The 13,368-nt window shown below is 36.7% G+C and overlaps 1 protein-coding gene across 1 annotated transcript in view; it reads left to right on the top strand.

The window, feature by feature from the left end:
* The window catches only part of FRS2 (fibroblast growth factor receptor substrate 2), a 90,891-nt gene extending 82,109 nt beyond the window's left edge, over positions 1–8,782 (top strand). The window contains exons 5-9 of the mRNA XM_016198792.2: positions 1,235–1,327; positions 2,331–2,517; positions 3,393–3,551; positions 4,375–4,538; positions 5,631–8,782. Of these exons, the coding sequence (XP_016054278.1) occupies positions 1,262–1,327; positions 2,331–2,517; positions 3,393–3,551; positions 4,375–4,538; positions 5,631–6,581 (1,527 nt within the window). The 5' untranslated portion in view covers positions 1,235–1,261 and the 3' untranslated portion in view covers positions 6,582–8,782. The remainder of the gene's footprint in view (positions 1–1,234; positions 1,328–2,330; positions 2,518–3,392; positions 3,552–4,374; positions 4,539–5,630) is intronic.
* The last annotated feature ends 4,586 nt before the right edge of the window (positions 8,783–13,368 follow it).

Here is a 13,368-nt window from a genome sequence, read left to right as displayed (position 1 = left end):
CTGTGTTAGGCATGGGCAGTGCAAAAATGAATAAGGTTCATCCCTGCTCGAAAGGAGCTCACTGTGGAGGGAAGAAAAGTAAACAGACGACCTACCACCATTTCTACTAAGTAAACAGTGTGAAAGATGTAGGGATAATGGGAAGCCCAGAGTGCTTTGGGGGGTTACATAAGAAGTATAGTTCCCCCAGTTGGTTGAAGTCGGAGAAGGTTCCTGAGCACACTGCATTCTGGGTTGAATCTTGAGAAAGGAAAGAAGCAGAAGGGGAGCAGCAGGGAAGGGTGTGAGAGAACAAACTGTTCTTGGGAAACTGTTTAACATGCCTGGGTTGGGCTGGAAGCAGAGAAGAAGCGAGTTTAGTCTAAATCTGTAGACAGGGACAGACTGGGAAGAACCTCATGGCATATTGACAAGCTTTGAATTTTTCCCTGAATATAGTAAAGAGCCACTGAAGAATTTTAAGCACGTTTTCATCAGATTTATGTTTTTAATGTTTTGTAGCTTGTACTTTTTCCCTTTCCAGCTTTTTCAGATATTGTCACATTCATTCTCTCTCTCTTGTTTGTAAGTGCTCTTTTGAATTTTTCCTTTGTTCTTTTGTACTGTTGTTGAACACTTAATGTCAGCTATAACTTCTTATCTGTAACCTCCTGCAAGAAGGAAGGATTAGATAGATATGCTCTACCATTTCCCCAATATTCTGTTTAAGTTACTCTTGAATTTTGAGTTGTCTTTCTCTCTTAGTGAACTATTCCAAATTTGTTTCTGTGTCGTATTTACCAATGAACTCTTGTCTGGTGGAGTACATAAAGGATACTACAATAAGTAATAAAAAATACCTGCCAAGCTAGAAGTCTAGCATCCCTTTGGAAATTTATTAAAAAGGGACATGAAATTCCTGGTAAGCCATAAAAGGTTAATTCCATGAATGACTTTGTTTAAATAGTGCTTCATGTGAGACCTTAAATTGATTTGCTTTTTAAGATAATTTAAAAATAGGCAGACCTTTGCAAATTAAACTGGAAATTTGAGATTTCTGTCACATCTGCCTCAAAGTTATTATTGTCACTGAGCAAAATTTACCACTAGTCATGTGAAATCTAGCTACTTTCTTGGGCTTAATTTTCCTCATCAAAATAATGCAGGGCTTGTTTTAGAAGATTTCTAAAGCTTTTTATTTTACGATTTTTATATCCTACATCTAATAATTTTTTCTAAATTATCTTTCACATAGCGCTCACATGGTCTTCTGAAAGAAGCCATGGGTAGCTGTTGTAGCTGTCCAGATAAAGACACTGTCCCAGATAACCATCGGAACAAGTTTAAGGTCAGTAAAACTGCTCGAATTATATCTCTTATTGCCTATTTGGATATTCTTTTCCTTCCCTTAATATATCTTTTTCGCTTTTATCTTCAGACCCTTTATTTTCCTTCTTGTTCACTCTGCCTTTTCTTGTTTTACCAAATGATGATGACATTTTCTCACTGACCATGTGGAATCCTTTTTTACTTTCCCTTTGGTCCCCTGTATTCAGTTAGCCACATAGTTCTGATATTACTTTCTTTAGAATGCCATTTTATAGTTCCTCTTTAATGCTGTCACCACCTCCAGTCATTGATTCATGGCTGGATAATTTCTTAACTGGACTCTACCTTGAGTCACCATTGTGATCTGTCCTGCAGTTGGCATCAAATTAATCTTCTTCTTTCATCATTCTGAAATTTTGTGGTGTTCTGTTACCTAGAGGCTAAATGCTCCATTCCTTACTCATCCACAGCTCTTTAGTGTCTCTTGTAGTCTGCCCTCAGTCTGCTATAAATCACAGCCTTTGGATCATACAAACTTAGGCATAGGTTACAACCCTCTGCTTCATAGCTTTGTGACCTTGGACAGGTTACACTGTCACTAAGTTTTGTTTGATTTTTGTAAGATGGAGAAGACAGTATTACCTGCAGTTTAGGAGTGTTATATGGATTAAATGGGATAAATACATGTATAACACTTTGCCCAGTTCCAGGAGTATAGGAAGTTCTCCCTAAGCAATATCTATTCTTCATAGTCTCTGGCCATTTTCTGAAACTCAGTAGTATAAGGCCTTATCTTAACATGAATTTACCTCCCCAGTGGGAGTGGGAGTTCCTTGCAGATATGAAATAGGCATTATACTGCTACATAGTCCTACATACACATTGGTTGATGAATGAACTAACAAAGAAATGACTAACTGGACCAATCACCAACAACATATTTTCCTGACAAATCAGTGAAATGAGAGTATGACTGGCAAGTGGAAGCATTAGGTTAGCATTAATTCAACTTTCTTTTTTAGGTCATTAATGTGGATGATGATGGGAATGAGTTAGGTTCTGGCATAATGGAACTTACAGACACAGAACTGATTTTATATACTCGCAAACGTGACTCGGTAAAATGGCACTACCTCTGCCTGCGACGCTATGGCTATGATTCGAATCTCTTCTCTTTTGAAAGTGGTCGACGGTGTCAAACTGGACAAGGTAGATAGAGCTTTTAATTTTTTTCCTGCAAACCTGGGTCAAATTTGAAATACTATTCTTTCAATCATTCTATATGCAATGTTTGACATTTTACTTTCTCCTGATAGAAAAAAATTACCAAAATAATTGCCTTGTTAAGAAAAGAGATATAGTAAACTATGTATTTATTTAGCAAGCACTTATTAATCACATTCTCTATATCCAGAATTTTGACTCATGTTAGCTTTAAGATTTTCAGTAAATGATTAGTCCCAGTAAACTGACTGTGTGTTTTACTGTTGTAACTTGTTGGGGAAAGAACCTAAATTTTGGAGTCAAACAGTGCATAGTTTGATTATTTTGCTACCTACAGTTTGAAAGGCCTTGGGCAAGTTACCTCTGTTTTTCTCTATCAGAGGTGAATGATAATCCTTGCTTTACAGAACTATTATAATAATTAAACATGATCAGAACCAGGGCCTGTCAGATGGTAAAGGATCACCTTGGTAATGGTGAGTTGGGCTCCCCCTGCTGTTAAAAAGCAAACTGAAGGAAGTGTACAAATCTTGTCTTTGCCTTATTTTGGGCCATCTCCCTGAGCTCAGCTCCAGGGTTTGCTGCTTAGAACTTACCTAATGGATATCCCCGATATTCCTCATTTGTAGATGCTTCATCAAATGAAAATTATTAGACAAATGAAAATTATTTTGTGAACTTTCTTTTGAGTTTATGTTTTGAAACTGCGAATATCATTAATTTATCAGACATTTATTAAAAAGCCTTTCTTGCTATTGGTACACAGAATGCTTATTTTACAATTTTATTCTTTGACAGGTGCTCTTGTATCTTTTTTAAAGATGTGGTAACTATTGTTCCGTTATGGTTTATATTCATAGGAATCTTTGCCTTTAAGTGTTCCCGTGCAGAAGAATTATTTAACATGTTGCAAGAGATTATGCAAAATAATAGTATAAATGTCGTGGAAGAGCCAGTTGTTGAAAGGAGTAATCATCAGACAGAATTGGAAGTCCCCAGAACACCTCGAACACCTACAAGTAAGTACCCATTTTTCTTGTATTACAGATGTCTTCTATTCCCCCCCCCCCCCCCCAGCTCTTGCCCCACACTATTGTCTGTATCCATGGGCTATGCATATAAGTTCTTTGGTTAGTTTCTTCCTGTCCCATCACCTCCCTGCCCCCCCCCCCCCGAGATCTGTCAGCCTGTTCCTTCTTGTATTTTTTTTTTTTAAAGCAAGCAAGAATATTTTTTCTTATGTGATTGTATTGATTGAGAGGAAGGGGGGGAGGGAGAGAGGGAGAGGGAGAGAGAGAGAGAGAGAGAGAGAGAGAGAGAGAAACATTGATGTGACAGTGCAATGGATCAGCTGCCTCCTGCACATCCCCTACTGGAGACCAAATCCATAATCTGGTGTGTGCCCTGACCAGGAATTGAACCCAAGACCTTTCGGTGCATTGGGACAACACTCAACCAACTGAGCCACATCAGCCAGGGCTGTTCCTTTTTGTACTTTGATTAACAGCCATTTATAAACTATAGACTATGGATATTTAATCTATAAAATGTTAGAAATCACCATTGGCTAGCATAGTAAGAGTAATGGTCATCAGTTTTAAAAAGCTATTAGCTATAATTATAAACGTATTTAATATTTTAACTATAACATTAACTGTTCGATATCTAAAATGTGAATGGAAAGTTGGCACGGAGTGGGTGCTGTTTGTGCTCTGGTTTCTGCTGTCTTGCCAGAAACACCTTCCTTGATCCAAAAATGAATTGTATTCTCATTCATTTTTATTCTCTCTCCCCTGCCTCTGTATCCTGCTTTTCTCTTCTTAAACCAATAAACAAACTCAGCTCCAGGGTTTGCTGCTCAGAACTTACCTAATGGCTATCCCCGATATCCCTCCTTTGGAGATGCTTCGTCCCATCCCTCAAGCAGACATCCTTCTGTGGGCAGTGCGCGCTTACCTTCCGTAGGTGAAGAATCCACACATCCTCTGCTTGTGGCTGAGGAACAGGTAAGCGTGTGCTGCTGTCTAACGGGATGATGGCTTGCGTGGAGTTGAAGATGGTAGTCGGTTTGAATTTATTTAGCTTTCACTGTTAGTATGTGACTTTTGTAGTGAATAATCAGAGGAAATAGCAGATGTTTGCTGACATATGCTGAACTGTGTACAGGTGTCGAGGGAAACTTAGCATTACAGTCATTTGTGGGTTCTCAGGAGAGGCGCATCTATAAATAAAGTTAAATAACCTCCAATCAATTTCCATTGGTGCTACTGCTTATGTTATATTTTTTATAATTAGTGGACTACTAGCTGGAAGGTAGGTTTCGTTGTCGATGTTTTTATACAGAGCTATGTAATTCCTTGACTATTCTGTTTTTCATTTAGGAATGAAGTATCTGGTTAAACACTGTCTATGTGTTAATTAGTTATACACTTATCTTCTGTAAACTGCATGGTCATTTATCATTAAGAAATTTTTATTGTTTTAAAATTCATTTCTTTGTGTTCTTTAACATAGTACATGAATTCTTATATAATTACATTTCTTGTAATTTTGCATTTTTCAAATTTTGTATATAGGCTTCTAAGTGTTTTTTATATTGTCCCCAAAAATACCACTGAACTTTTCATTATCAGTTTAGTGATTACCTCTTTGTAGGTAGTATTTATTTTATATCTGTGCATTTTACAAAACTCACTAAATCTAGTAGCATTTATTTCTCTAAATAGTCAAGTCATTCATAAATAATGATAACTTTTTCATTTCCTTAATACTTATTTATTTCTGAATCATGGTTTAATGTGTTCATGGTAATTCTAGAACACCACCAAAATGATAACCCCTATGTGTTCCTGATTTTTTTTTTTTTACAGAATGCTTTTTGTATTTCACTATCAAGTATAGTTTTGCATGTTAGTTATTCTTTTATCAAATTTAGAAGCTACATTCCTACACCCCTTTTAATTAGTAAACACCATGTGCAAAAGCTTCAAAGCAAGAGTGTTTTAGAGTGAAAATTAATAAAATTAACTAATATGGTTAGACATTTTGTTTTATTTTTATTTTCTTAAGCAATTTACTGATTCACTTTCTTGTTTTAGGTACATACCTATGTCAACACTACAGGTGTGCAAGAGGAGCGGAAAAATTGTGCAAGTGTGCATGTCCCGTTGGAGGCGAGGATTTCTAATGCTGAAAGCAACACTCCAAAAGAAGAACCAACTAGTATTGAGGACAGGGACCCTCAGATTCTTCTTGAACCTGAAGTAGTCAGATTTGTCTTAGGACCAACTCCTGTACAAAAACAATTAATGGAAAAAGAGAAACTGGAGAAAATTGGAAGAGATCAAGTCAGTGGAAGTGGTGCAAATAACACAGAGTGGGACACTGGATATGACAGTGATGAACGAAGAGATGCACCCTCTGTTAACAAACTGGTGTATGAAAACATAAATGGGTTATCTATCCCTAGTGCCTCAGGGGTCCGGAGAGGTCGCCTGACATCCACCAGTACCTCCGATACCCAGAATATCAACAACTCGGCTCAGAGAAGAACTGCATTATTAAACTATGAAAATTTACCATCTTTGCCTCCTGTTTGGGAAGCCCGCAAGCTAAGTAGGGATGAAGATGATAATTTAGGACCAAAGACCCCATCTCTCAATGGCTACCATAATAATCTAGACCCAATGCATAACTATGTAAATACGGAGAATGTAACAGTGCCAGCAAGTGCTCACAAAATAGAATATTCAAGGCGTCGGGACTGTATACCGACAGTCTTTAACTTTGATATCAGACGCCCGAGTTTAGAACACAGGCAGCTCAATTACATACAGGTTGACTTGGAAGGTGGCAGTGACTCCGACAACCCTCAGACTCCAAAAACACCTACGACTCCTCTTCCACAGACCCCTACGAGGCGCACAGAGCTGTATGCTGTGATAGACATTGAGAAAACTGCTGCTATGTCAAATTTGCAGAAAGCACTACCACGAGATGATGGTACATCTAGGAAAACTAGACATAATAGTACTGATCTGCCCATGTGAGCCTGGAAAGCATTACATTGTTTGCACCTTTGTGAATTTTTAAAAAATGAAGATGCAAGTGCTTCATTTTCATTTCTAAACACTAACTCCTTTTATAGACTGATAATTTTTTTTTTAATATTTCATGTGCTTCTTTAACTAAAGGGAATTAATGTAGAGCAGGTACTCATTAAAGAACACTAATTTCATTATATACTACTCATTACTGTACAGCAGCACTCCCATTTTCACAGTGCCTATTTAAAATAAGAGTTGAAGTGAGTGACATGCTGGTTGATTTTTATCAATATTCTGGACTTAGGCATATCATGTCTAAGTCATGGTTGGCATTTCAGACATTTTATAAAGCCTCTTGATGTGCATTGCTAGCAGATAACTCTAGGCTTTGAAAGTGATATTTGTAGATTCACTGTTCATGGTATGTGGCGTCCAGCATGTAACATGAGGAATCCTTTATTTCACTATCTGTAGGCTTTTTGACTTGAGCCAAACCATATGTAAAGGAAATAGAAGTACCACACTCCTTATGTACCAGTCAGCTCCTTTGCCTTCAGCTTACTAGAAAGAGTCCTGTGTTGTGAATATGGTTTGTTGTTGGTGTATTGAAAGGCGGGAAGGAGACAAGATTTTTTGTGCATTCATCTCATGATGTCATTGGAAGGGCATGCCCAGATATCTTAATCAGAATTAAAATAGGCTCAAGAATCAGTCTCAGGTCATTTTACCCAAAAGCATTTGGAAATCTGAACCATGATCTCTTGAAAGTGTCTCCTCTATGGATTATTAACAATAACATTGTTTCTGGAGGCATTTGTGCCATTAGATTGCCATTTACCTTCAGTTTTTTCTCCTTTGGTGTTTGGGATGTCTTATTTTGTTGCTTAATGTCCTTTTCAATTTAAAATGTTTGAGTTTGTATATAGTTTTAAAATTGGATTATGTGTTTATTGTTGTTTAGTTTGCATTTTTGTCAAATCGTGGTTTTGAAGGTTCATTTGGAACTTACTGTTATTCTATAACAGGGTTGCCCTTGTCCAGTATTTATTTATATGCTGTTTACTTTTCAAGTTGTTGATAAAAACATTCTCTCAGTTTTAAATTTTACTTGTGTCCATAGGTGATCTCTTTAGCAGCTGAGGAAAAAAAGGAATCTACTTTTAACATGCAAAGCTCCCTAAAGGTACTGTTTCTCTGTGGGCACTCACCCCAGCACTTTAGCAGTGATCCTCTCAAGTCACATGGCTGCAGTTGTATTTTGCCCACTGTAGTGCTCCTCAGCTCTGCTGTCCTTTCGCTCATAGCTGGATCTTTGATTATCCCTGATTTCAATGGAATGTTAAGATTATTGCCAGCATAGCAGGTACAGTGGAAGTGTTGTAGCAATGAAATTATGTCATAATTTAGGATTTAAAATGAATTGAAGCTTACATAAACTGACAAGAGGTCATATGTCCAACTCTTGGAAAATCAAGAATATTTCAGTTTCCCAAACACTAGAGAAGACAAGAGAAGGTAGAGTGAAAAGAAGGTTAGGTAACCTTGCAAAATATTTTACCATTTTTCTCTAAATATGAGGAAGTTTGAGATTATGATCTGGATCTACCAGATGTAACTAAGGTTAATTTAGCATGAAAAAGTTTCAGACATATAGCATCCAACCTGTTCAATAAATAACCAATTATAGGACAGTGAATGGATTAGGGAAATATTAGAATGGGACCATTATAAAGAAAATAAATTATTAAAGGTGTCTGTTATTTTCAGTGCCATTGGTTTATGCGCATAGCAGAATCTCTTTTTTTCTGTGAACTTGGTGCTTACTAAAGTGTTCACTGTTCCCTAAAAAGAGAGCAGTGGTAGAGGTGTGCAGTTTCCATTTTAATATATTGTTGCATTTACGTTTTCTTCTGAGTAGATTGCTGACCGTGCCAAATTTATGTGATTTTTGTAATGTGGAATAAGAATTGTGATGGAATTAGTACACATGGTTTTCTCTGAAATAAGCAGTCGAGACAGAACATTAACCTCCAAATGGAAGGGCTGACCTATTTATTCATTTTGGAGGTTGGGTACTTTATTTTCTTTTTCTCATCCTTTTCACCTTTCCTTCTAGATTCTAATTAGTTATTATGTTTTTTAGGTAACTCCAATGTAATCATTGCAGTTTATGCTTTAAATACTATGTGCTTTAAAAATGAAAATGGGACCAATTTGTCTGCTAAGAATTTGATTTTAGGTACTATGAGTATTAGGAAGATGTACACATACAACTGGTGTTAATTTCTAGATGTCTCTGGAAATCACCTGGGTTCCTATTTAATAAAAAGTAATGTAGAACACTCCTTGTCCTTCGCAGTAGTTTAGTAATGGGCACTAAGCTCTATCATGGAAGAATGTACCTATTAATAGGTGCATTTTAGAATGAAATATTTTATTGCGATATAATTGTGACCATATGTTTCAGATTTCCTGAGACAGACCTAATTTTAGATATTCTGTTCTGTTGCTAGACCATGTGATCCCACTTTTCAGTTTTGGAAATATAATCATTGTTCATATATTTTCCCAAATAGAATTCTCCTTTATCTGTATAGATCATAACAGCTTTTATCCCAGACCAGGGTTGGAAACTGATATGGGTATTGACTGTGTTTTTTCTTAGTGTGTTTTATTTCCCAGTTTCATTTTTCTTTAAAAATGAAAATACGGTGCCTTCTCTCCCTCCAGGAAGATTGGCAAATAGTTCCTTTTATTTACTGCTGCTGTGGAGTGATGAGATATGCACTTTACTCTAGAAGACTCAGCAAAAACCTTTTCACTTCCCAGTATATCCAGAATAGATCACATTTGGGACTTAGGAAAATTTGCCAAGCAATCTTTGTTTTTATAGATATTGATGTTGACCCCACAGTTCAATGTTACAAGTCAAGCTAGTGTTTATCACCCCCCCCAAGGAAATCTGTGGCACAACATGTAAAAATGTACCTCAATAATGTTCTATTAAAAATGGGACAGGGGCCTTATGTTTTCATAATTTCCCAATAATGTGCCACCGTATTTTTTGCCTCAAGGTAAAAGTTTTAACAAGCTAAAAAGTACTTCCCACTCCCCCCTGTGCTATTCCTAACCCATAATACCCAAGTGTTTTGTGCAATGTGTAGTATGTGCATATGTGTAAATATATATGTATATATACGTGTATATATACATATATATGTCCTTGAAATAGACATACCATCAGAGACAACAACATTCAAAAGTAACTGATTTATTGGCATCTCATTCATATTTTTGGTATGTGAGGTATATGGTACTAATCACCTTTTCCCTGATGTTTGCCAAATTTGAATAAAGGCATTGGTACGAAATTCTAGAATGTATAGAAAATGTTTCTGGCTTGAAAAATTAACAACTATTTTATGACATACTACAATATACTCTGCCCAAACCAGCACCATATCTATCTTTCCTGTTCTTTACATTACCTATTCCCCATTCCTATTGCCTCATTTTTTGGGGGTATAACACAATTCTTTTGTAGCATCATTACAATTGCAATTCTATGATGGACTGGTATTAATAGTACAGTAGTCACCGGTGTGCCACATTTGCATTAGTAAATGCAAAATATACATTTTTATAAAGGACGAATTTTGTGTTATGTTTTTATTTTCATTACATTGTATGATATTGTAAGATTATTGTATGTCCTAATTTGCATTATAAATGTTTTTTTTCCTACATAAAGGCATAAATATAGCAACTTTGTATAAAGGTAGCTTATTAGATTTTTAATTTTTTTCTTTTATAAAAAAAATTGTTTAACAGTGGGACTACCATTGCCAAATTGTATATGAGATATGAATTTTACCCCTATGGTTAATTTCTTTTATAAACATTCCACATTTCTCTAATAAAAGACATAAGTGATACTGTACTATGCATAAATTGTATTTTAATGCTGTTTCATGTCAGCATTTTAAATTTGGTTTGCATTTTTAATAATGGTAAAATTTACCACTGTTGATTAAAACCTTGTTATATATGTAACAACATCTTTTGCCCTCTCTCTCCCCCCACCCTTTGTTCTCTGTTTCTCCCTATCAGTGCCAACTTCATACATTTTGTAGCATGGCAATAAAAGAATAACTTTTACACTGAGGCCGAGTGTGGCTTTTTGGAGGATGTGGAGATGGGAGGATTGCCCTCTAGTTGTTCTTTGCATATGACTTTTTGCCGTATGAACCATGTCTCCAGGTTATCTCATATATGATGTAAACATGCTTTTAAGGACAAGTGTGAATGTGCTTTTAAGCTTAATTTTTGTCATAACAAGAACTAATTTTTTTATCTTTGGAAAAGTCAGAGTTCTTGAAGTACAATCAAACCTTTATTAACTGGAGTACTTAAAGAATATGCTAATAATTGAATTTCAACAAGGGCTAAGCAACACATTTTTAAAATCTTTATTTATTATAGAGTATTAGTATACTGTCCCAAAAATTATATGTAAAATATGGTTTAATTATAGAGGAATTAGGATCTTGTGATGGCTTACTGTTGTCATTCTGGCCTAAATTTCCATGATGAGGTACTCAAGTTGATACTGGAAGCTGAGCTGATTATACACTGACCTTAAGCATTCATGAAAAACTGCTTTGTTAAATAAAATCTGATCGGAGTTCTTATGGTTTCTTTCCCCTTATTGATGAAAGTAGATTGCAATAAAACACCAATAAAAGTTTGGTTGGATACCTATTTATAGTTTCACTGTATTTATATTTCACACATTTCTTGAAACTATTATGTTTTATTCTTAGTTTCATATCACTGCCTCCATTTCAAAGTGAACATATAATGGGTTAAGGTTTGTGTTTCATCAAAGTGAAATGAAATTTTAAGTATTTGACAGACTCACAGTTTTATTTTATTTTACTTTTCAATATGTTTTTATTATCTCAGAGAGGAAGGGGGAGAGAGATAGAAACATCAATGATGAGAATCATTGATTGGCTGCCTCCTGCAACCAATCTCGCCTACGGGGGATCTCGCCTGCAACCCAGGCACGTGCCCTGACGGAATCGAACCACAACCTGGTTCATGGGTCAATGCTCAACCACTTAGCCACACCAGTCGGGCATCTTTCACAGTTTTAAATGGCTGGTCATTCAAACTAGTAGTTCTCAGGCCTGGGTCTCCAAACCTGTTTTAGTCACTGAGTGACTGAAAAGCCTATTTGAATACAACTTAAGATGGAGATCATTTAAACAATGAAGGGGAAAGACAACTCCACAAATGATCGGGTGCTGACTATGTGCCAGACACCACAGAGTTCATAATTGTAATGATGTGGCAGAGACCAAATCTTGGAAAACTTAGATATTTGTTTTCAGAAGTTAACTTCTTAGGATTATTTCTGTATTTTTTCTTTGAATTCCTTAGAAGACAGTAGTTATTCACATGTTCTTTTTTAATGAATGAGCATGAGCTAGGCCCTGGCCAGGTAGCTCAGTTGGTTAGAGCATCAAACTGATATGCCAGGGTTGTGGGTTTGATCCCTGGTCAGGGCACATACAAGAATCAACCAATGAGTGCATAAATAAGTGGGACAAAAAATTGTTTCTCTCCCTCTAAGATCAATAAATAAATTTTAAGAAGGAAGTTGTATAGGATGAATTAACTTCTCTCTGATAATCTCTAGAATAGTAATACCCAGCTAGCTTAGGAGAACTGACAATTTTGTCAGATCTGAGTATGAGTGGTGTGATAAAGGCACACAAAAAGGAAGGGCATCTAACTGAGAATGGAGGTTTTCGAGAAAAGCATGGAGAAGGTAATCCTTGAGGCGTTTGATAGCCTTCCTAGTTAGAGAAGGAGGGGAGAGGATGTCTTAGGGAGAAGGAATAGCATATGCAAAGGCACAGAGGTATGAAAAGAACATAATGTTCAGTGGTGGCAAGGGGGTCCCATAGGATGAGCATGGGGTGCAAAGGCAGGGTGGGGAGATAGAGAATAAGGGAAAAATGCGAGACATCAGTACCTGTAGAATGCTAAGGAGTTTTTGTTTAAATGAGGTTAGAGAATTTGAAGGATTTTAAACATTGGAGAAAGAATAGTTTAGAAAGATTACTATGACATCAACACAGAGGATACATTAAGAGGACATTTTAATAAGGCAGGGAGACTGATGACAGGTGGCTCTTACAGAAATGGAAGCAAAATTGGATAAACGCCTATTTAGAAGCATTGTTAAAGGAGTGTTTAGGTTATTTATTGATGTGCACCAAACCTCCCTAAAACTTTGTGGCTTAAAACAAATAATTTTGTTATTAATTGCTATAGATCAGGGTGGATGGGCCTATGAAACCCACCCCAAATTAACACTAGTAAATGGAAGAGTTGAAATCTAAATATACAGAGCCTAGTTCCAGAAGCTGAGCGTTTAAACCCTGGGATACGAGGATGACACCAAAGGAGGTAGGGAATGAACACATGCAATGAAGATAGGACAAATTGCTGAGAGTCCTCTCAGGGGTCTCCTCGTAGCCTCAGCTCCAAAGGTGGCAGGCCTGGCTCCCAGTCCCCATCCAAAAGCCTCTGGGTGTTTCCTCCACTCCAAAGCCCAGTGGGTGGGTGGGTGGGTTGGTTTCTCCATCACCCATAGTCTCAGGCTTGCCTGCCAGAGGACGTATTTTCAGGTATGTGATTTACCCACAATAAAAAGTCGTTTTCAGTAGTGTACAGGTATCTTAGCTTCTCATTATTGTGTGTGATTTGAGATATACCC

This window comes from Miniopterus natalensis, chromosome 2, assembly GCF_054644295.1.
Source record: "Miniopterus natalensis isolate mMinNat1 chromosome 2, mMinNat1.hap1, whole genome shotgun sequence".
NCBI classification, from domain to species: Eukaryota; Metazoa; Chordata; class Mammalia; order Chiroptera; family Miniopteridae; genus Miniopterus; species Miniopterus natalensis.
Note: the sequence above shows the minus strand (reverse complement) of the source record. Positions and strands in the feature narration are given on the sequence as shown.